Source organism: Nematostella vectensis, chromosome 8 (genome assembly GCF_932526225.1).
Source record: "Nematostella vectensis chromosome 8, jaNemVect1.1, whole genome shotgun sequence".
Taxonomy (NCBI): domain Eukaryota; kingdom Metazoa; phylum Cnidaria; class Anthozoa; order Actiniaria; family Edwardsiidae; genus Nematostella; species Nematostella vectensis.
Window position 1 is genome coordinate 10,857,629 of NC_064041.1, and position 22,978 is coordinate 10,880,606.

The 22,978-nt window shown below is 40.1% G+C and overlaps 2 protein-coding genes and 1 long non-coding RNA gene across 18 annotated transcripts in view; 1 reads left to right on the forward strand and 2 right to left on the reverse strand.

The window, feature by feature from the left end:
• Nucleotides 1-307: 307 nt before the first annotated feature.
• On the reverse strand, nucleotides 308-1,251 carry LOC116619788. The gene is made up of 2 exons (XR_004296866.2): nucleotides 1,220-1,251; nucleotides 308-1,111 (listed from the first exon to the last, which is right to left on the reverse strand). It is a non-coding gene; the product is annotated as an uncharacterized LOC116619788 (long non-coding RNA).
• Nucleotides 1,100-22,978, forward strand: part of LOC5515291 (cadherin EGF LAG seven-pass G-type receptor 1) — a 45,438-nt gene continuing 23,559 nt past the window's right edge. For 3 of the 16 annotated variants that reach the window (XM_048731626.1, XM_048731633.1, XM_048731634.1), the window contains exon 1: nucleotides 21,584-22,068. In XM_048731626.1, the coding sequence (XP_048587583.1) occupies nucleotides 21,938-22,068 (131 nt within the window). In that variant the 5' untranslated portion in view covers nucleotides 21,584-21,937. The other 13 variants (XM_048731619.1, XM_048731621.1, XM_048731618.1 and 10 more) reach the window with 11 other exon arrangements.
• LOC125570311 lies at nucleotides 6,710-14,213 on the reverse strand. The gene is made up of 4 exons (XM_048731863.1): nucleotides 14,175-14,213; nucleotides 8,425-8,466; nucleotides 7,681-7,716; nucleotides 6,710-7,098 (listed from the first exon to the last, which is right to left on the reverse strand). Exons 1-4 carry the CDS (start codon nucleotides 14,211-14,213, stop codon nucleotides 6,994-6,996), a joined length of 222 nt encoding a protein of 73 aa, XP_048587820.1. The 3' UTR covers nucleotides 6,710-6,993.

Sequence of the window (22,978 nt, forward strand, 5' to 3'; positions counted from 1 at the left end):
AAGATCACCCGGTAAGCTTTTCTGTCACCGCACGCAGCTAAAACATTCAGAAAAAATGTGCGCTTCTCGTTTTATAATGTATAATGATGTTGTGATTGGTCTTTTTAGTTTTGCTTGTGGTTAAAAATTTATTCAAAGGCCAAAAATAGCTTTCGTATCATGAGTATTGGCTGGGCATTTTCACAATTCAAGGCAAGACTGCAAAATACCGAGAATATATTATTTCCGTTTCCGTGAGCTTCCATCGAGCACGAGGTTAGTGCGGAATTGTTTCGAGTTTTTTCTATCATTTTCCACCTTGATTTTAGTTAAAAGTTACATCGCATGCACCAAATACGTCTTTTTCTTTATTTTATAAAGCATTCGGAAGGATTGTATCCACCATTTAGAGAGTAATTTCTTTAATGGGTGCCAAATTCTTTAATGTTATTTTCGACACGCCTCCAAAAAGTATCAGTTCATGATGACTAGTGTTTGCCAATGATTTCTGTAGTCGTGATTATTATTATTTTTAGTTACAATATCCATCAATGAATCAATGATGCGGCAGAATTCGTACCAGGCGGTTTGTGGGAGGGGGGGGGGGGGGGGGGGACTCACAATCCCCCTTGTGCGAGTGAGGTCAACTTTCGGTCAGTTTCAAAAACGATGATTTTAAGTATCTTGATAAGTTTAAATGGTTAATCAAAATTCTGGACATTTTCAGATATATGCCTATATTGCTTCAATAAAACCATTCCCACTCGATATTTTCGAAAAAAAAAATACAGTAGTTAAGATCCGTAGTTCCCCACATACAAAAAGAACCTTTATATAAAAGCCCTGGTATCTTAACACCATTTATAAAAGAACCTTACAGTAAATGTATAAGAAATTGCCCTAAAATGTTTGTAAAACCTTGTAAAGGTAGGATTTCAGGTTTTAATATGCGGAGCTACCGTAGAACACTTTTTAGAATTTGTATCCCACAAGGAAAAAAATGTTCTGCTTATGGGGCACAGGCCTGCTATATAGCGTCTTTGGAAAATACGAGGAGCTTTCAAAATGTGAAGTGTAGACCAGAATCCTGTAGGCTGATTTGGTATACCTGTGGTTCATCGATCGAGCGACTCTGGGAAAAGAACAAAATGGTGGCGGTAAATACAAAAAGCCTGTGTGAGTGCGGTGAGTGGTGTGTTGATTCAGACTTTTCCAGAATAGAATTGCGTTCAAATCTTACCAAAAGATGGATCAAGATCCCGGAATGCCAAAGGTATTCTTGTGATCGCTCAGTGACTTAATCATCGTGATTTTAAAGCCTATTTCACTGTTACTTTTAACTGAAGTTATATTTGCGCGCGAAATTTTAAAATTCGGGACGATGGCAACTGCCGGGGGATAACTCCCCTATACTCACTAGATAGGATATATATTTTAAAGCTATTTATATTTTAAACTGGGTGTATATCTCAAGACTGTCTGTCCTGAACAGGGTTCCAATATGAGTATCATTTTACTTTCACATGAATTGTCAAATAGAATGTTGTCACTGAGTCTTTTTTACTTTTTGCGGTTCAGGTATATTCAGGTTTTTCATGATTGTTTGCCCTTTTTCCTCAAAGTGGGTATGAAGATGCAACTTGTTGGGTGCCTTGTTGATCTGTGAATGAGAAATCCGACCTGACACAAAAAATCTGTCAGAAGACAGGTGGATACCATATAGAAGTATTGAAAAATCTAAAATACAAACAGACACTTGGTTTTTCTAATTGTTTTTGCATAGTTTGAAAAACTGGATATATTTTATAGATAATCAAATTAAAAGTTAAATTAATTAATTCAAATTCCCTGTCGCCTATGAGCAATGCCTGCTCTGATGACTTTCAAAAATAGTCCATTGCAGATTGCACCTTATTTCTTTGGTTCCATTCTCTGTCTGCCTGTTCTTCCATCATCTGTCTTTCTATCAAACCATATTCTGTTATTCTGTCCATCTCTTCTTTGTCTGTCTGTCTCTCCATTCCCTGTCTTTCTGTCCCTCCATCCTCTGTCTGACTTTCCTTTCTTATTCTGTCTTTCTGTCCTTCCATTCCCTGTCTTTCTGTCTTTCCATTCCCTGTCTTTCTGTCCTTCCATTCTCTGTCTGATTGTCCTTCCATTCCCTGTCTTTCTGTCCTTCCATTCTCTGTCTTTCTGTCCTTCCATTCTCTGTCTGACTGTCCTACCATTCTCTGTCTGTCCGTCCTTCCATTTTCTGTCTTTCTGTCCTTCCATTCTCTGTCTTTCTGTCCTTCCATTCTCTGTCTGACTGTCCTTCCATTCTCTGTCTTTCTGTCCTTCCATTCTCTTTCTTTCTATCCTTCAATTTTCTGTCTTTCTGTCCTTCCATTGTCTGTCTTTCTGTCCTTCCATTCTCTATCTGACTGTCCTTTCATTCTCTGTCTGACTGTCCTTTCATTCTCTGTCTGACTGTCCTTCCATTCTCTGTCTGACTGTCCTACCATTCTCTGTCTGACCGTCCTTCCATTTTCTGTCTTTCTGTCCTTCCATTCTCTGCATTTCTGTCCTTCCATTCTCTGTCTTTCTGTTCTTCCATTCTCTGTCTGACTTTCCTTCCATTCTCTGTCTTTCTGTCCTTCCATTCTCTGTCTTTCTGTCCTTCCATTCTCTGCCTTTCTGTCCTTCCATTCTCTGTCTTTCTGTTCTTCCATTCTCTGTCTGACTTTCCTTCCATTCTCTGTCTTTCTGTCCTTCCATTCTCTGTCTTTTTGTCCTTTTATTCTCTGTCTGACTGTCCTTCCATTCTCTGTCTGACTGTCCTTTCATTCTCTGCCTTTCTGTCCTTCCATTCTCTGCCTTTCTGTCCTTCCATTCTCTGTCTTTCTGTTCTTCCATTCTCTGTCTGACTTTCCTTCCATTCTCTGTCTTTTTGTCCTTCCATTCTCTGTCTTTCTGTCCTTTTATTCTCTGTCTGACTGTCCTTCCATTCTCTGTCTGACTGTCCTTTCATTCTCTGTCTGACTGTCCTTCCATTCTGTCTGACTGTCCTTCCATTCTGTCTTTCTGTCCTTCCATTCTCTGTCTGACTGTCCTTCCATTCCCTGTCTTTCTGTCCTTCCATTCTCTGTCTATCTGTCCTTCCATTCTCTGTCTTTCTGTCCTTCCATTCTCTGCCTTTCTGTCCTTCCATTCTCTGCCTTTCTGTCCTTCCATTCTCTGTCTTTCTGTTCTTCCATTCTCTGTCTGACTTTCCTTCCATTCTCTGTCTTTCTGTCCTTCCATTCTCTGTCTTTCTGTCCTTTTATTCTCTGTCTGACTGTCCTTCCATTCTCTGTCTGACTGTCCTTTCATTCTCTGTCTGACTGTCCTTCCATTCTGTCTGACTGTCCTTCCATTCTGTCTTTCTGTCCTTCCATTCTCTGTGTGACTGTCCTTTCATTCTCTGTCTGACTGTCCTTCCATTCCCTGTCTTTCTGTCCTTCCATTCTCTGTCTTTCTGTCCTTCCATTTTCTGTCTTTCTGTCCTTCCATTTTCTGTCTGACTGTCTAACCATTCTCTGTCTGACCGTCCTTCCATTTTCTGTCTTTCTGTCCTTCCATTCTGTCTGACTGTCCTTCCATTCTCTGTCTTTCTGTCCTTCCATTCTCTGTCTGACTGTCCTTCCATTGTCTGTCTTTCTGTCCTTCCATTCTCTGTCTTTCTGTCCTTCCATTCTCTGTCTGACTGTCCTTCCATTGTCTGTCTTTCTGTCCTTCCATTCTCTGCCTTTCTGTCCTTCCATTCTCTGTCTTTCTGTCCTTCCATTCTCTGTCTTTCTGTTCTTCCATTCTCTGTCTGACTTTCCTTCCATTCTCTGTCTTTCTGTCCTTCCATTCTCTGTCTTTCTGTCCTTTTATTCTCTGTCTGACTGTTCTTCCATTCTCTGTCTGACTGTCCTTTCATTCTCTGTCTGACTGTCCTTCCATTCTCTGTCTGACTGTCCTTCCATTCTCTGTCTGACTGTCCTTCCATTCTGTCTTTCTGTCCTTCCATTCTCTGTCTGACTGTCCTTTCATTCTCATCTCTGAAAGTCCTTCCATTCTCTGCCTGACTGTCCTTCCATTCTCTGTTTTTCTGTCCTTCCATTTTCTGTCTTTCTGTTCTTCAATTCTTTGTCTTTCTGTCCTTCCATTCCCCGTTCGACCTTCCTTTCATTCTCTGTCTGAATGTCCTTCCATTCTCTATCTTTCTGTCCTTCCATTCTCTGTCTGACTGTTCTTCCATTTCCTGTCTGACTGTCCTTTCATTCTCTGTCTTTCTGTTCTTCCATTCTTTATCTGACTGTCCTTCAATTCCCTGTCTTTCTGTCCTTCCATTCTCTGTCTTTCTGTCCTTCCATTCCCTGTATGACTATCCTTCCATTCTCTGTCTGAATGTCCTTCCATTCCCTGTCTGATTGTCCTTCCTTTCTCTGTCTTTTTTCTCTGTCCATTCTCTATCTTTCTGTCCTTCCATTCCCTGACTGACTGTTCTCCCATTTTCTGTCTTTCTGTCCTTCCATTCTCTGTCTTTCTGTCCTTCCATTCTCTGTCTGATTGTCCTTGTATTCTCTGCCTTTCTGTCCTTCCATTCTCCGTCTGACTGTCCTTCTATACATTTTCTGACTGTCCTTCCATTCTCTGTCTGACTGTCCTTCCATTCTCTGTTTGACTGTCCTTCCATTCTCTGTCTGACTGTCCTTCCATTCTTTGTCTTTCTGTCCTTCTATTCTCTTTCTTTCTGTCCTTCCATTCTCTGTCTTTTTGTCCTTCCATTCTCTGTCTTTCTGTCCTTCCATTCCCTGTCTTTCTGTCCTTCTATTCTCTGTCTTTCTGTCCTTCCATTCCCTGTCTTTCTGTCCTTCTATTCTCTGTCTGACTGTCCTTCCATTGTCTGTCTTTCTGTCCTTCCATTCTCTGTCTTTCTGTCCTTCCATTCTCTGTCTGACTGTCCTTCCATTGTCTGTCTTTCTGTCCTTCCATTCTCTGCCTTTCTGTCCTTCCATTCTCTGTCTTTCTGTCCTTCCATTCTCTGTCTTTCTGTTCTTCCATTCTCTGTCTGACTTTCCTTCCATTCTCTGTCTTTCTGTCCTTCCATTCTCTGTCTTTCTGTCCTTTTATTCTCTGTCTGACTGTCCTTCCATTCTCTGTCTGACTGTCCTTTCATTCTCTGTCTGACTGTCCTTCCATTCTCTGTCTGACTGTCCTTCCATTCTCTGTCTGACTGTCCTTCCATTCTGTCTTTCTGTCCTTCCATTCTCTGTCTGACTGTCCTTTCATTCTCATCTCTGAAAGTCCTTCCATTCTCTGCCTGACTGTCCTTCCATTCTCTGTTTTTCTGTCCTTCCATTTTCTGTCTTTCTGTTCTTCAATTCTTTGTCTTTCTGTCCTTCCATTCCCCGTTCGACCTTCCTTTCATTCTCTGTCTGAATGTCCTTCCATTCTCTATCTTTCTGTCCTTCCATTCTCTGTCTGACTGTTCTTCCATTTCCTGTCTGACTGTCCTTTCATTCTCTGTCTTTCTGTTCTTCCATTCTTTATCTGACTGTCCTTCAATTCCCTGTCTTTCTGTCCTTCCATTCTCTGTCTTTCTGTCCTTCCATTCCCTGTCTGACTATCCTTCCATTCTCTGTCTGAATGTCCTTCCATTCCCTGTCTGATTGTCCTTCCTTTCTCTGTCTTTTTTCTCTGTCCATTCTCTATCTTTCTGTCCTTCCATTCCCTGACTGACTGTTCTCCCATTTTCTGTCTTTCTGTCCTTCCATTCTCTGTCTGAATGTCCTTCCATTCTCTGTCTTTCTGTTCTTCCATTCTCTATCTTTCTGTTCTTCTATTCTCTGTCTTTTTGGCCTTCCATTCTCTGTCTGTCTGTTCGTCCATTGTCTGTCTTTCTGTCCTTCCATTCTCTATCTGACTGTCCTTCCATTCCCTGTCTATCTGTCCTTCCATTCTCTCTCTTTCTGTCCTTCTATTCTCTTTCTTTCTGTCTTCCCATTCTCTGTCTTTCTGTTCTTCCCTTCCCTGTCTTTCTGTCTTTTCATTCTCTGTCTTTCTGTCCTTCTAATCTCTTTCTTTCTGTCCTTCCATTCTCTTCCTTTCTGTTCTTCTATTCTCTGTCTTTGTGTCCTTCCATTCTCTGTCTTTCTGTCCTTCCATTCTCCGTTCGACTGTCCTTTCATTCTCTGTGTGAATGTCCTTCCATTCTCTATCTTTCTGTCCTTCCATTCTCTGTCTGACTGTCCTTCCATTCCCTGTCTGACTGTCCTACCATTCTCTGTCTTTCTGTCCTTCCATTCTTTATCTGACTGTCCTTCCATTTCCTGTCTTTCTGTCCTTCCATTCTCTGTCTTTCTGTCCTTCCATTCTCTGTCTGAATGTCCTTCCATTCTCTGTCTTACTGTCCTTGTATTCTCTGCCTTTCTGTCCTTCCATTCTCTGTCTGACTGTCCTTCCATTCACTGTCTGACTGTCCTTCCATTCTCTGTCTTTCTGTCCTTCCATTCTCTGTCTGACTTTCCTTCCGTTCTCAGTCTTTCTGTCCTTCCATTCTCTGTCTTTCTGTCCTTCCATTCCCTGTATTTCTGTCCTTCCATTCTCTGTCTGACTGTCCTTCCATTCCCTCTCTTTCTGTCCTTCCATTCTCTGTGTTTCTTTCCTTCCATTCTCTGTCTGTCTGTCCTTCCATTATCTGTCTGACTGTCCTTCCATTCTCTGTCTTTCTGTCCTTCCATTCTCTGTCTGACTGTCCTTCCATTCCCTGTCTGACTATCCTTCCATTCTCTGTCTTACTGTCCTTCCATTCCCTGTCTGACTGTCCTTCCTTTCTCTGTCTTTTTTCTCTGTCCATTCTCTATCTTTCTGTCCTTCCATTCCCTGACTGACTGTTCTTCAATTTTCTGTCTGACTGTCCTTGTATTCTCTGCCTTTCTGTCCTTCCATTCTCTGTCTGACTGTCCTTCTATTCACTGTCTGACTGTCCTTCCATTCTCTGTCTTTCTATACTTCCATTCTGTCTTTCTGTCCTTCCATTCTCTGTCTTTCTGTCCTTCTATTCTCTATCTTTCTGTCCTTCCATTCTCTGTCTTTCTGTTCTTCCATTCTCTGTCTGACTGTCCTTCCATTCTCTGTCTTTCTGTTCTTCCATTCTCTGTCTTTCTGTTCTTCCATTCTCTGTCTTTCTGTCCTTCTAGTCTCTGTCTTTCTGTTCTTCCATTCTCTATCTGACTGTCCTTCCATTCTCTGTCTTTCTGTCCTTCCATTCTCTGTCTTTCTGTTCTTCCATTCTCTGTCTGACTGTCCTTCCATCCTCTGTCTTTCTGTCCTTCCATTCTCTATCTGACTGTCCTTCCATTCCCTGTCTTTCTGCCCTTCCATTCTTTGTCTTTCTGTTCTTCCATTCTCTGTCTTTCTTTCCTTCCATTCTCTGTCTTTCTGTTCTTCCATTCTCTGTCTTTCTGTTCTTCCATTCTCTGTCTTTCTGTCCTTCCATTCTCTTTCTTTTTGTCCTTCCATTCTCTGTCTGACTGTCCTTCCATTCTCTGTCTGACCGTCCTTCTATTCTCTGTCTGACTGTCTTTCCATTCCCTGTCTTTCCTTCGTTCTATTTTCTGTCATCCCATCCTCTGCCCGTCAATCCCCCTGTCCCTCTATTGATATCCACCTTGAACCTAAAATACCAGCCACCCCACCCTTCCTTAGACAACCCCTTAGCAGGTCAACATGAATTGTAACGTACCCATTTACAGCCCACGAATTCTCCTAACAATAGGGTAATCTAGTCGTTGCCTGCATTCCGAACTCTCCTATATCGAAAGCCATTTCAAATGTGAATATTTTTTTAAATAATCATAACCCTTGCTTTAGTGGGCGGAATCGTTTTCTATAGTGCTTATATTGTTAACTTATTTCGTGGATTCGATAAACAGGGTAATTCGTACTCAAAGTCGCTATATGATCCCACGAGGAAATTTCCCATTTTCTTGTTCCTTTTTCCAAACTCCAGCGGTGCTAGATTGTTTTTTGCACTTCCGCTTTCCTCGCCCAAAAAAATTAAACGACAGAGTGAAAATACCGAGAATTTCTTGATTGTAATCTGGCCAGGGGTACCTGACTAAAACCCGTGTTTTTTTAATGTAGGCGTTAGGCATTTCTTATATTTGCATCAAAAACACCTGGCTTCTGATATTACTAAATTTATTCTATAATGGAGTGCAATCAATTATTTTTCTTGTGAACATTCGAGTTTGTTGTAAATCTAAGAGTGTAAAACCGAGATTAAGGCCTAACAAGTGCAAAGCGCTAATTAAGCGTAGGGCGTCAGTAGGCATAACTGCCTACTGGACTCTATTATCCGAGTCAGTCCATACTCACCTCTTAATGCAAGTCTCAGAATGACTGAATTTGCGAGTGTTAATGTTTAGTGACGCACCAGAGAACGCGTCTATCATATTCCAATACAACACACTCTTTCTATTTGCACATTAACCGTGCCTCTATTTGCAGCTCAAATCTGGGCCTATATCCGTCTCGCTCTCAATGTGGGAACTTTATGAAATGGATGCAAGTTTCCAAGCTAGCTGCAGGTGTAAGTTATTTATAATATTTGTAGCAAACATTAATCTCTTCTTTGGCTTATATACTGAAGAATGCCGCGATGGCAGGCCATATCTAGCTAAAGTTTTACTTGTTGGTTTTAACACTATTGATAATAGTTGTTGCAATGCAAAGTCAAGAGTTAAGGAAAAAGTTGCGATATTGAGAGGTAGTACGCGTGCCATTGAGAACAGAATTGTGGATGAAATTATTCGCGATTATTGGGCGCTTACTTACTTACTTCAGCTATTGAGAACTCTGCTTGTACAAGGGATACCTTTTGTTTATCATTATTAATTGTGTTAATACGAGGACAGAAATTATAGAAACGCTCTGAGGTCGAAAAGACTTGACAAGAAAAATTATAGTTTGCCTACTTTATACATATAGGATGCCTTTCCTTTTTTTATTTTTTTTTTGTTATCATTTCATAATCATCATGAAAGGAATTAGAGAAAACCTGTGATGTCGATAAGCTAGGACTTGACATTGAAAATAGAGTTGTGGATGTTGGAGTGAAATAATTCGTGATAACCGAATGTTATAGCCTACTTGAAGAACACACACTATTTTACAACAACCTTTTTATAAGAACGTCCAGCCTGAGATTTCCCCAAATTGTAAGAACATGCCAAGAACATGCAGTTAGCAGCAAAATATTGTTTTGATGCGTTCTAAAATGCAGAATCAAACTGTGTTCATAATTACAACCTTAGATATTATTGCTATTGATCATTTGTGTAATTCTCTTCCTAATAATTCATTGGGTACTTCATTTTCATACAATAGAATTTAAGAACATCGTTAAGAACATTTTCAGCCTTGAAATGCTAGCCTAAACTGAAAAGAAAAAGAATGTACAGTAAAAACCCGCGCGAAGAACCTTCATTTTTGGCAGTTAACCTGAACAGGTTCTTATTTAAATGGAAATTCTCAAGATATAGGATCTTGCATATAACAGCTGCATCAAATAGAAGATCATAACTTTTCAATTGCTTTTTTTATTTTCTAGGCAATTTTTTTTGTAGATTACTCTGATATACGAAAGTAAACGAGTTTCAAGTTCATCTCAAATTTACTTGATTGACTAAAATATTAATGTTGTGTTATAATTAGCAGATTTTAAAATACTTTCTCGTGTTCGGCGTCATTCTAAAGGCATAAATTATACCCGCGGAGGATATGGGGGGGGGGGGGGGTTGCGCAGGTATAAGGTGTGGTTACGCTAGGATACCATAGTTCACTGCACTGTACTCAAAACTCGTGTCTACACGCACCCACTATTTTCTCCGCGGTAAACATGCAGCATATGTACTGCTTCTTAAATAAAAGATTTCAACAACGTTCATAAAGAAAGTTATGACACAGCTTAGATCCATGTGGGATCTAGAGCTGCGACCGGGCTAGCGTGATGCCAATTCATAGATCCGACGCGCGCACGAATATGCAATCAGAAAGCAGCAAATAGAAGCCAGCGAAGTGCAACCCAAATGTCCCACAAAAGTCCCACAAATTGTACAACATGTCGGATGAGGTCTGTTAGTCCTGCCCGGAGTTATTTTAAATACAGACGTTTATAGGGGTTTTCCTGCGACTTGGAAAATAAAACACAGTAACCTAACATGATGGAAACCTGTCTTGTTGTCCAAGCTTGATGAAAATCTTGTGAGAATGAAGCATAGAAATAGATAACTACGAGTTTGATTGTTGAATGGAAACGGCACGAATCCAGCTTAAAATACGAAAAATTGGAAATAATAAGATAAAGAGGTGCTCTCTACGGTAGGTACTAAGTTTTTATGTGTTTTCAAAGCTATTTTTGTCAACTTGCAGTGATTTAAGTGCGGGGAAAATCAGAAGAGAAAGCCGAATTCGCTGTTTGCGACCGACTTCTTACTACAAGTTTTATCGGCAAACGTCAAGATTTATAGTAAAAATACAAACGACAGTCTCATTCCTATATGTAATTGAAGTAGCCTAGGTATAATATCAAACACAAGTTTAATGGTAGGACTTACACTGCTCTTGTATGTGGTTTGTTTGCTTTTTGTTTTTCGTTTCTTCGTAGTAAATTGTACTTGTTTTTCTACAATTGAGTCCCAACTCTACACTAAAAGTGGCCGGGCAAAGAAAACAGTGCTATTACTTTCTACGCTGACCGGAAAATGCTTATTTGCTTGTCCAGATTCGCAGAAAAATATCTCAAACAAAAATAATCGTTCAGGATGTATATTAGATCGTATTAGCGTGTCGACTACGTTTTCTCTTTCAATTAGCCACGCCTTTGTTATAATGTTTTAAATTAAGGAATACAATAATTTTTTGTAAGAAATCTTTAACAAAAACATCATCGAGTACAATCTTCACACTAGCGATGGCGATGATGGTGGTGATGGTGATGGTGATGGTGATGGTGATGGTGATGGTGATGGTGATGGTGATGGTGATGGTGATGGTGGTGATGGTGGTGATGGTGGTGATGATGGTGATGATGGTGGTGATGATGGTGGTGATGGTGGTGGTGATGGTGGTGATGGTGATGGTGATGGTGATGATGGTGATGGTGGTGATGATGGTGGTGATGGTGGTGATGATGATGGTGGTGATGGTGGTGATGGTGCTGGTGATGGCGATGGCGATGGCGATGGCGATGGTGATGGCGATGGCGATGGCGATGCCGATTGGTTTTTCTCCGCCCACGGTGTATCTGCAATCTAGTAACAAAGCATTCCACCTACAAGAAGGGTTATTTGCTCTCCATCTTTAAATCTATACATGGCAAGAAACCTTTGTTTCTCAGTGATTAGAATGGAATATAAAATACTCTTCTCATAGCCCTCGTCTACTTATGATACTTTGCATTTGGATTCATAAATTATGTAAGAAGAGAGAGAGAAGTGGGCCAGAACAACTGCTAAATACACGAGCTATTAGATTTTATCGTGTTTAAAATCAACATTTATTTCCAAAAGCCATTTCGTTCAACCTCTGTGAAACAACAGTTATTGTCCATCCCTTTTAGACCCGTGGTGTATCAAAAAACTTTTAAATGCATTTCAGCATACCACAAATTAATATGGTTTGTGATTCTTTCGACAACTCGCGGAAACGAACCGCCTTTCATCATATCTCCAACGGAAAAAAGTATTTTCCCAGGTATTTTTCGACAATTCTCGTTCGTTTATTGATTTTATTTTTGATGATACATTTTAGTTCTACTTCTACTTCTACTTAACCTAGGCAGCGGAATATCTGAGTATAGCATACCGAGACATGAAAAGAGTTTGTGTTGTTCAAGTATTTGCTTAAATCTTTATTTAGTATTTATATGAAGAGCTATTCAAGAGAAAAAAATCACTCTATTTAGAAGTAAATTCTACCACTCTTTTCCTGGGAGTGAAATTCATCTCCCTTCCCACGCTTTTAGAATCTCGCATGCGGTTTTGGCAAAATAGTTATTTATTAATTAATGAGTTCTTTAAAATTGTTTAAACAAAGTTATACGTTAATTGCTATTTATTTCATTTTACCCTGAGGGGATGGGCTATAGAACCAATTTAATAAATATATTACACTTGAGACTGGAGGCGCTTGACTCCTTTTAAATCACTGAGGACGCTGGCCCTGTAGTACAATCTTCAATGACAGTACTTACAGGCCAACACATATAGAACAACTGAAGACCCCGGCCCATTGGTACATTCTCACATACTAACACTCTCAATAAAAGTACTTACAGACTAACACACCCATAAAACTACTAATGACGCTGGCTTGCAGACTAACACAAAAAGAACCACTGAGGAGACTGGCCCTTTGGTAACATTCTCAGTGCCAATACTTACAGACTAACACACCCTTAACCACTGAGGGCGCTGGCCCTGTGGTACCATTCTCAATGACCCTACTAACAGACCAACACACATAGAACCATTTAGGAGACTTGCCTTATGATACCATCCTCAGCGACAGTACTTACAGACCAACACATAGGATCAAACACTCGCAAAACTAGCCTCCTGCGAGCTTAGACATAAAATATACTCACTCCACCCCTACCATCACCACCCCCCCCACCACCACCATCATCACCATCACCACCACCACCATCATCACCATCACCATCATCATCGCCATCACCATCATCATCATCATCACCACCATCACCACCACCCCCACCACCACCATCATCACCATCATCATCATCATCACCACCATCATCATCACCACCCCCCACCACCACCACCATCATCACCATCACCATCATCATCGCCACCATCATCATCATCATCATCACCACCATCACCACCCCCCCACCACCACCATCATCACCATCACCATCATCATCATCATCACCACCACCATCATCACCACCCCCCACCACCACCACCATCATGACCATCACCATCATCATCGCCACCATCATCATCATCATCATCATCACCACCACCACCCCCACCATCACCACCACCATCACCATCACCATCACCACCACCACCACCATCATCATCACCCCCCACCACCACCACCACCATCATCATCATCATCATCATCACCACCACCATCACCACCACCACCATCACCACCATCACCACCCCCCACTACCACCACCATCACCACCCCCCACCACCACCATCACCACCCCCCACCACCACCACCACCATCATCACCATCATCATCATCATCATCATCACCACCATCACCACCACCCCCACCATCACCACCACCACCACCACCATCACCACCATCACCACCCCCCACCACCACCACCATCACCACCATCACCATCATCATCGCCACCATCATCACTACCACCATCACCATCATCATCACCACCACCACCACCACTATGATACAGTGTTCATAATGCTAAGTCATGTTGCACGTGACCACGTATACTCCACGTGATAACCCATACCATGGCACGTGCTTCCGCATTCTCCTGACACCAACAGCTCACCCGTAATGTTGCTGCTGAGTAATGCTGCACGTGCTGACACGTATACTCCACGTGATAACCCATACCATGGCACGTGCTCCCGAATTCTCTTGACACTAACAGATCACTTGAAAATGAATACGGCTTAGCACTCACCGCCCTTTGCTGTATTGGCCTATTTTACTTAACCACCAGGCGTAAATAGCCTCACAGGATACCGATATTAGCGCGTGCTGTTTTATCTAGAAGCATTTTTTCCACCCGGCATTACATCTTCCATCGTCATTTAGTATTTGCCAAATGGTATTGATTTCATCAAAATAAACAAGGGTTGACTTGGGATTCCGTGTCGGACTAAATTATCACAAACAAAACCATAATAAGTAGGAGAATTGCCGCCATTCCAAATAGCTCGCCGTCTATTTCATAAACAAGCCTGTATCATTGCAATAATATTTCAACCCCCTTCTTAATGTTGTTTTGTGCGCGTGCAGTAGCTTGGAGATCATTTGTGGAAATGACCACAAAGCTTGACCCGCGCAGCTGTCGCTATGCTCCTTGTTCAATACATTTGAGTAAACCATTCGCGATTGCCAAATTAAAATAACACGCTATAAATTAACACCGTGGAATTCATATTCCTTACCGGGAACATTATACCATCGCTTGGGCAGTAAATCCTCATTTTGCCTATTCCCGATTTATCATTTCGTGCGCATGCGTATTGGGCCATCGCTGATTGGCTGTTATTCGCTTGAGGTGGGTTTCAGCGCCCCGGACCACATTTCAATTATTAACCGTGTTGTAACTTCTTGTTTTAACGCTACTTGAAAGTCTCGAATCACTCGTATGCATTTGTAACGATGGTAAACGCACTTAGCCCGCGTCTAACATGCGTAACGCATTGAGTGCGCCAAAGAACCAATTCTACATGACGCTATCTCTTGCCTTCACCATCCCTCAGGAGACTCTTCAAAATGTGGTTACCGAAAGAAGTAAACAAGCTCCGGTAAGTCCACACTCGCCTTTGAAATACATTTTGTGCTGGAAAACAAATAATTTATAAGGCGTAAAGAACACTCTGAGCCGCTTTATCTGCGATCATAAATACGCCGCTTGCGATAGAAGTGATTGTCAAGGTGATTGCGCGCATCAGGACTTAGTGGACTAAACCCGGGCTTATCTCAGAGAGTTAGTTTGTGTTTCTTAAGTGCGATTTCGGGTGTGTTTGTTGGTCTTTGTCGATCTCGGCGATATGGAAAAACGTTAATTATTAAAAGCTGGATTTTACAGTAACACACAGTAAGGATACAATGAGAGGAAGCCTTGAGCTCAACCACTGAATTCAATTTGAATTCTGCTTTTCTTGTTTTATGCAGCTGAAGTTCAATTTGTGGGGCGTTTTTGCTACCCTTCAATTAAATCGAAATATTTGTTTTTCTTCAAAAATTAACCCCTTATATCAAGTGCGTGAATTGATATTTTCCTCTCGATGATTGTGAATATCCTAATTTATGTTTACATTTTCACTGAACTGTTTGATCTGTTTGTTTCGTTTAAATTTTCAATGACACGATTTTCTTATCAATACTTCTATGAAAGCACGCAAATGTGAGTCACTCCATGGTGTGTCCGAGTCAATGCTATCGTAAAAAAATACGGAAAATACAGCACTATCTTATAATACTGTTAATCGAAAATACTCAAGCCTGTCCAGCCAAGTGCGAGTTTTCGATTAAAAGCCGTTAACTTGAGGGGAGACTATTGTTATCCACGTTGACGATCATATAGGACAAGAGGGAATGTTTTGCGGTGAACGTTACCAAAGCAAAGATAACAAAAAAACTTAAAACTGAGCTCCCAAACGAGCTCTGAGGTGGCCTTGTTTTCGCGACTCTCACACATCCAAATTTCATTGCGGAACCCTTTTTTGTATACATTTTTAATAAGCACCAATCAATTAACTCACTCATCGCCGTAAGGCCGATATTTTTTTTACTTGACTCTTTTTTAATTCAGTGTTATGCCATACGAATCACTGTTTATGATATCGTCCTTTCGCGTGTCGTGGTGTGAGTGGGCTGTGTTGCACAATAACAGAGCCGTGATATTGATAATACAGCAGCCTAGAGATTTTTAACCATTTACAGATCAAACCATAATGATGACAACCTTTTTGTTTTAGGTTCTCGCCACTTCACTTGCTAAAACACGTTGTTATTATCTATGTTTGTCTTTCTTTGATAGAAAATATTGTTGCATCTGGATTACCGATATGAGCAGACAATTGCTTTCTTAACCTATGTGTTATGGTAGCTTATTTTATCATCCTCTTCGTCATTTTTTAGATGCCTCTTTATTCGCTCTTTTGGGTTTCTTTTTATTCACTCTCTTGCTTACCCTCTTGCTCACTCCTGTTCACTCTTTTGATCGCGCTCTTAATCACTTTCTTGTCCACTTTCTCCCTCTCTATCAGGTGATTCTGGTCACCTTGATCACTCTCTTAATCACTTTCTTGTCCCCTCTCTCTCTATCTGGTGATTCTGGTCACCTTGATCGCTTTCTTAATCTCTTTCTTGGCCCCTATCTTTCTCTCTATCTGGTGATTCTGGTCATCTTGATCGCTGTCTTAATTACTTCTTGTCCCCTCTCTCTCTATCTGGTGATTCTGGTCACCTTGATCGCTCTCTTAATCACTTTCTTGTCCCCTCTCTCTCTCTATCTGGTGATTCTGGTCACCTTGATCGCTCTCTTAATCACTTTCTTGTCCCCTCTCTCTCTCTATCTGGTGATTCTGGTCACCTTGATCGCTTTCTTAATCACTTTCTTGTCCCCTCTCTCTCTATCGGGTAATTCTGGTCACCTTGATCGCTGTCTTAATCACTTTCTTGTCCCCTCCCTCTCTATCTGGTGATTATGGTCACCGTGATCGCTCTCTTAATCACTTTCTTGGCCCCTCCCTCTCTATCTGGTGATTTTGGTCACCTTGATCGCTTTCTTAATCACTTTCTTGTTCCCTCTCTCTCTCTATCTGGTGATTCTGGTCACCTTGATCGCTCTCTTAATCACTTTCTTGGCCCATCTCTATCTGATGATTCTGGTCACCTTGATCGCTCTCTCTTTTTAGCACGCTCTCTGTGTCTATCTTTACCACTATTTCATGCCTGTTTATCCACATAAAAACAAGTATAAATAGATAGTTATAAATATATATACCGTTTACAGCTTTGCTGTAACGCTATTATATTTATAAAAAAACGAGGGGATGTCCGTAAATGGCACTTCAAAGGCAACGTTAGCCAATACTACGGGCGGGGTCGGAGGTGATTCAGAATAACCCAATGTTATGAGCTTGTACCTGGAAAAAGCTACAATTCTATACAAAACTGTTGAGACGCTTACCAAATTCGAATTGTAAAAGGCGATCGATATACATAATAGGGGACTTGCGCTAAGAAGTCACGTGACTTTTTAGGTGGCCAAACTAACGCGTGTTCAGGCTTTTAGCGGCAAAATGAACGCAATAAAAGGCAACTTATTTAGTGCTAACAAGAGAGCATAAGATAAGAGATGAACACATGGCGCGCCATGGCACCCGCGCCATGTCGATTCCGAATCTGGCTATTTTTAGGAACCACCACCTCACCACTGCGCGTGATCATTTTTACACACCCTACCCCCGCGCTTTGCCATTTACATCTTGTTGTTTGCCGCTGTTTTGTGACTTGAATCCGGAAAAAAACACCCTATTTGCATTAATTACATCGACAATTTCATTCTGGCATCAAGGATACAGGTAGTTGCGATTTATTAAGGGGATTTAGTACTTAGAGAATTGCAAGATTTCAAAAACGTGTAAAAAAAAAGACTACAGAGACTTTATTGAAAATCAAGAGCGGAAAACTTCGTGCTTCAAACACCGCTTTCCGCTCTACTTGCTGCTTCTTCGTGGTTTGTCAACATTCATTATCTTCCTAATGGTCAAACAAAATCTGTAAGTTAGATATAACATTGATTTTTGTGAATATTCCGGTTAATTGAGAAGGAATCCAAGAAAAAACAATTCATAAAACTATCCTTGTAGCGAGGGAATTCATTTTTGTGATGATCAAAGCCAGCAAGCTGAAGTATCTGAAGTATCTCTAATAGTGAAAAAATAAAGAGGGAGATATTACTGTACTTCTTTGATGTTGTTTCCTAGACATTTCTATAACTATTAAAGTATATTATACAAGCTGGAGTCGGGATTTAAATAAAACGAGGCATCAAAGCCAATTTAAAGGTCGTCGGTGTTTTCTTTCTTTTTGACTTGACTTCGCCGCCCAGACAAACAAAACAGTCAAACTTTCAGGGATTTAGCTTTTTGTAAGTATATTTGCCAATCTTGCTTACTTAAGTTAGACTTGTTTTCTTCTTCCGGGTTATTTCACATGATCTCTTTTCATTCCTATTGAGTTGGCAAAACAACAACACGCAACCCGCGGGGGAGCAGGACAAAATAAAAGGAGAAAATCTAGGGAAAATCCTCACGCGCAGTGGTGGGGTGGTGGTTACTAAAAATAGCCAGATTCGGAATCGACATGGCGCGCGGGTAATACCAAAGTGTCCCTCTCTTATCTTATGCTCTTTTGGTGCTAACGAAGAAAGCAAAAAAGTTTTTGTCCAGAGAGGGTTTATTTCATTTTAAAGTTTTATTTTTTTCGTCGTTCTATGGCGTGACGGGTGGAGTCATTTCTGTGTATGTTTTGGTTTGAATTTGCCATCCAAAAAGTCAGTTCATATCTCCCCTTTTGGGGAGGGGGAAGGAGATGGATTATGGTTTATGGATTAAAACCATATGGATGGATTATAACCATAATTATCTGTCACATGCACGCAGTCCTTAACGTCCTTGACGCCCACTCGCAGCTAATGCTTTGTATTTAACAACGGATAGGCGTCTGAAGAAAAGCGTCTCCTATCGCGCAAAGCATCCTGGCCCTTAATCTATCGCAACAAACAGTGTGCGTTAATACCAACTTGGCAAACTGCGCTCGAGATAACTTATAATTAGCCTCACAATGCAAACAGCCAAATGATGGGCATGGAATGAGCTGCGGTTAAGTAGAGTTCCGTTAAACGTGCGAGAGGCCAGTGGCTTGTGATGTCTGGTGTAGCAGTATGGCTGTGACGCTATATTTCGGACCGCTACGAGGCAGATTGTAAGTTCCGCGTGCTTACCTGGAAAACTAGTAGAAAAGTCGTACTAGTGTGTAATGTGTATTGCCTATTGTGTCATATGTAGTACTTAATGGTTTAGCTTAAACTCTAAGCACACACTGTGCACACATGTGGCACGACTGATCTTTTTCCTGTAATCTATAATGTTTTATTTTTTTAGAAATTTTTCGCTGTTAGCTGGACTTCAAACAAGCTTTTTAAAATGACGTTTATGCATTATCAATAAGTAATACTGTCGCAGTAGTTTGTGGGAATCATGTTGAGAATATCGTACCAGGTTTTTAACAAGACGACTTAACATCAGAGTATAGGACCGACAGCATTATTTGTTTAGCTTGTTAAAGAAATCCCGTATCAGAGTTTTTGTTTACAAGTTTGTTTTTATGGTTGTTTTGATAAAAAAGGTTAGGTTTTGTTTATTATGTCTTAACACGCTCTCCCAGTATCTTTATATATCAATAACAGCATTTATTCATGTACCTCTCAAGCCATTGACAGACTTGTTACCGATAACCCAGATTACTAAATTTGACAAGATTTTCGAGGTGCTCCATCAACAGTACAATTTATCTAATTTTTATGAACCGATAAATGCAGAATAACGCTTTTATACTCCATCAATTCCGACTCCTCCTTTATTAACCAGGTCTAATAAAATATGTAGTAGGCTATACTGTTAGTACGAATTTAAATGCGCAAAGTCGAATAATTTACGATTGTTCTTTTTAATCACCGAAGAATCGCAGTAGGTGGGCTTAACTCGGACATTTTCTGTCCATCTTTCTCTTAATTTCCAATAGATGTCAGAATTTGATTTAATTATGATAACAGCCATTGGCACTTATAAAGTACCCTTAAAATAAAGCTTCAAGTGTAAAGCGAGGATTGTTGGCACTTAGACTAACACTTCGTTTATTGTTTATTGTTTTTATCACTCAAGATAGCACAGTTCGCACCTATTGTTTGTTTTGCTTTATACCTACAAGACGCTACAACTTTCGATGAAAACCTAAACAAATTTACCTAGAGATTGATCTTTCACCACTGCTCCCACATTCGAATTCAACTATTAACGTTGAGAGTGTTCTCGAGTTGGTGTGTTTTCACCGTCAGCCGTTTTTATAATCCTCTATACAAATAGACTTCAGGTTAATTGTTTTTACGTATACACCAATCCGTCTTGTAATTGGTTTGTCAAGAATGCTGCTAACTCTCATCATCATAGAGTCGTTCCCCCGGGAGTGGTGGATGTACCATTTCTTCGTTGTAAGTAAGGATCAGTCGAGGTTAAATATAAAATTTCGAACACCTTACCGAGAGATTGCGAAACGCCTGCGACAATTGTGAAACGGAAAAAGTTTTTGGATGTCTCCCGGAATTTACAAATCTCGGAAATGTTCCCGAAATTGCCTGGAAGTTTAAAGATCGTGTGTATTGGTTATCTACATCGCTAATCCCGAGTCATCGAAAAGGTGCGTGCGTTATCTTTTGTTCCGTCTTCGGAAAAACATAGGAGCTTTGAAAATATTATGGCATTGTCTGCGTGATGATTTCTTGTAGTAACTGTCGATTGTGTACATGTCGTGTTGGTTATCGCGGCGAAGAGAGGTGTTGTTATCGGAGTTTATTGTCAAACTCGCGCCCCTCACGCTGTGAGAAACTCTGATCTCATGCCGAACAAGAAATAAAGATATACTTAGTATATGAATCTTTCTAGCGGTAGAACAGTCTTATTTCCAGGTGCTAAAATATAAACATATCTTACATCACCTCCTGTTACTCGCTCTTCTATCGTGACATTATCCTGCCAATGGTGAAAGTAAAAGTCATTTTCCTTTGAGTACGAAATGTGGATTTAGCAAGAGACCACACTAGCTCCGAAGATAAATTTGCTCCTACGAAGGGGGCTAATACACGAAACGCTTACACAGAAGATGTACAACCTCCCCCTTCAACCCTGTGTTGATTTGATTCTCCATCGCTAGCTAGTGTTCAACATAAGTTAAAGAGTTCTAGCGAAAGGTTAACAGCTCCTCAAGGAACTTGTGGAATATGCACCTGACTGATGTACAATATTAGCAACATATTGATGTTGGACTCATCGAAAAAAAAAATGCTTTTTGACTTACATTATTTATTGGTATTGCAGAAAACATCTAAAACGGTTCAGTACGATTCGTAAGACACTAAGCTCTCCAAGATTTTGATTTTTTTGTACTAGTTGTAAACTCGTTATTTGCTTTAATAATGAAATATAAAATGGTAAAGCTTGATTATAGTATTTTATAATATAAGCACAAATATCTGTGTTTACTCTTTTAAAGATGAATTTATATCTGATGCACCACGCCATAATCTTCGGTTGGTTTTCTAAAGAAGGTATCAAACTATAATAAAATTTTCATCTGTGGTTCGCCATTTGCTTACCTTTGCCTTTTTATGACACATCTATATAATTCCTTTATCTATTGGAACAGATCATGTGATAGATAAGACCATCTAAAACAAACAAATTATCCTAAAGTCTAAATTTTCGTACCTTTTCCTGAAAGAAAGGTATTTAATTGTACAGTGCTTGAATACACCAAAAAGCTAAAACGTTACGTTATCACTATGCCACATCTATTCAATTCTTATGTCTTTAAAGAGAGATAAAAAAGAGATAGAGGTAAAAAAAAATCTTAAGCAAACAGATTATATATAGCCTTAATTTTCATATCGTCTCCGGAAATAATGTTTTGCTTTGAAGAGTGCTTTTGAAAATATTTTTTTTTCAAAAAGCTTTTCCCAACTCGTTAATAATACAGTGCTATTGAAAGCCACATAATGCCTAAGGGCCTTGGAAAGTATTCCTTAGCGAACCGCAGCGTTTCACTTCGGCTGTGTTGAACAAACATCAATTCTCCGTGAGAGTTTCGTTAACTTTACTTCTAATCATTATTGATCAGTCAAAAGTAGAACACCATTCCAAGAAACCACAGTGTCGCCTTCTCAATTTACACATACAGGGCAAGTCACTCTGCCAATTTGTGCGTGTTTTGATTGCTCCATTTACGTTATTGATAAGCTCAAGTTAACAACAACTTGATGGATGAGAGATAAATCATTTCAAAGCTCAATTCATCATGTTATTGACTTGTGGAAGGACGTGGGATTTCTTTATTCCCCAGGCGAAGTCTCCCTACTAATATGCTAGACGGTTCAGCAATCCTTAAGTGCCATTACAGCAGGTTTCGAAATGGCGGCAATTGGAACTTTAATGGGGTTTCGAATAATGTTTTTTCTCTTGAAGCTTCGAAAAAATCTTCTGGTAACATCTGGTAAGCCTCGACCTCGTGTGGCCTATATTCAGAATTCATGTGTTATTTATTCATTATATTTATTCTCCAAACTATTTAAAAGAATTTGTAAAAAAAAAGGATTACCTCTATTAGTCTATATACTAAAAATCAGATTCTGTTTTAGTATCTAACAGCCAAAGCTTAGAAATAGCAGGTCTTTCATATCACTCTAAGGGCGACTAGTTGTTAGGATATTTAGATGCAGTCATACTCCTGTTTCAAATATGGTTGTACTCGGAGAATCCCTGTGATGAGACCCGCGGTGGGCCATGGGTATTATATAAATGGCTGCATCCTGGTTCATGAAAGCCGTGTGAACAATTAGAGATAAACAACATTGCTAAAGCTTTCTAAGCCTGTGTATGTTTTTATTTACACTTTTTCCCTATTTATTTGATACCCATGAAGCACTGCGGGTCACGATACATGGATTCTTGGGTGCAACCTTAAAGAATTTCAATCACCCACGCCTTTGTTATTGTTATCATTAAAAATACAACGATTTATTTGCGAGAAAATTCAAAATAGCAATCTGCGAATGAAGTCTGATATGTTATTGACGATATTTGAAAATATCATGGTTACGCTTTTGAATTAGCCGATGGACATACATTCTTTGAGTCACTCGGCATTGAGCGGGAGCATAAAATGGCGGCGTGGTTGGCATTCTTTAATTGAAAAAGGTGTATAATTGTACTGATGTCATGTAAAAAAAAAACATCTACTATAAGTTTTTGTCTGAGATTTTGTCAATTTTAACACAAGGTTGTACATTTGCATCGTTTGTAGTACAAAAAGTGAACTAAATATCTCGCCCTTTCCTAACAATAGAGGTGATTTTGAACGAGATTTCAAAACAAAAAAAATGTCGTTACTGGGGGTGGTCACG

Excerpts from the sequence above, each read along its gene's own strand:
- LOC125570311 (XM_048731863.1), bottom strand. The coding sequence starts at position 14,213 with ATGAGGATTTACTGCCCAAGCGATGGTATAATGTTCCCG. Across the intron at positions 8,467-14,174 it reads GCGATGGTATAATGTTCCCG|AAAGAGTGTGTTGTATTGGA; the intron begins GTAAGGAATATG and ends ATGTGCAAATAG. Across the intron at positions 7,099-7,680 it reads GTTGTCTAAGGAAGGGTGGG|AGAATGGAAGAACAGAAAGA; the intron begins GTGGCTGGTATT and ends ACAGTCAGACAG.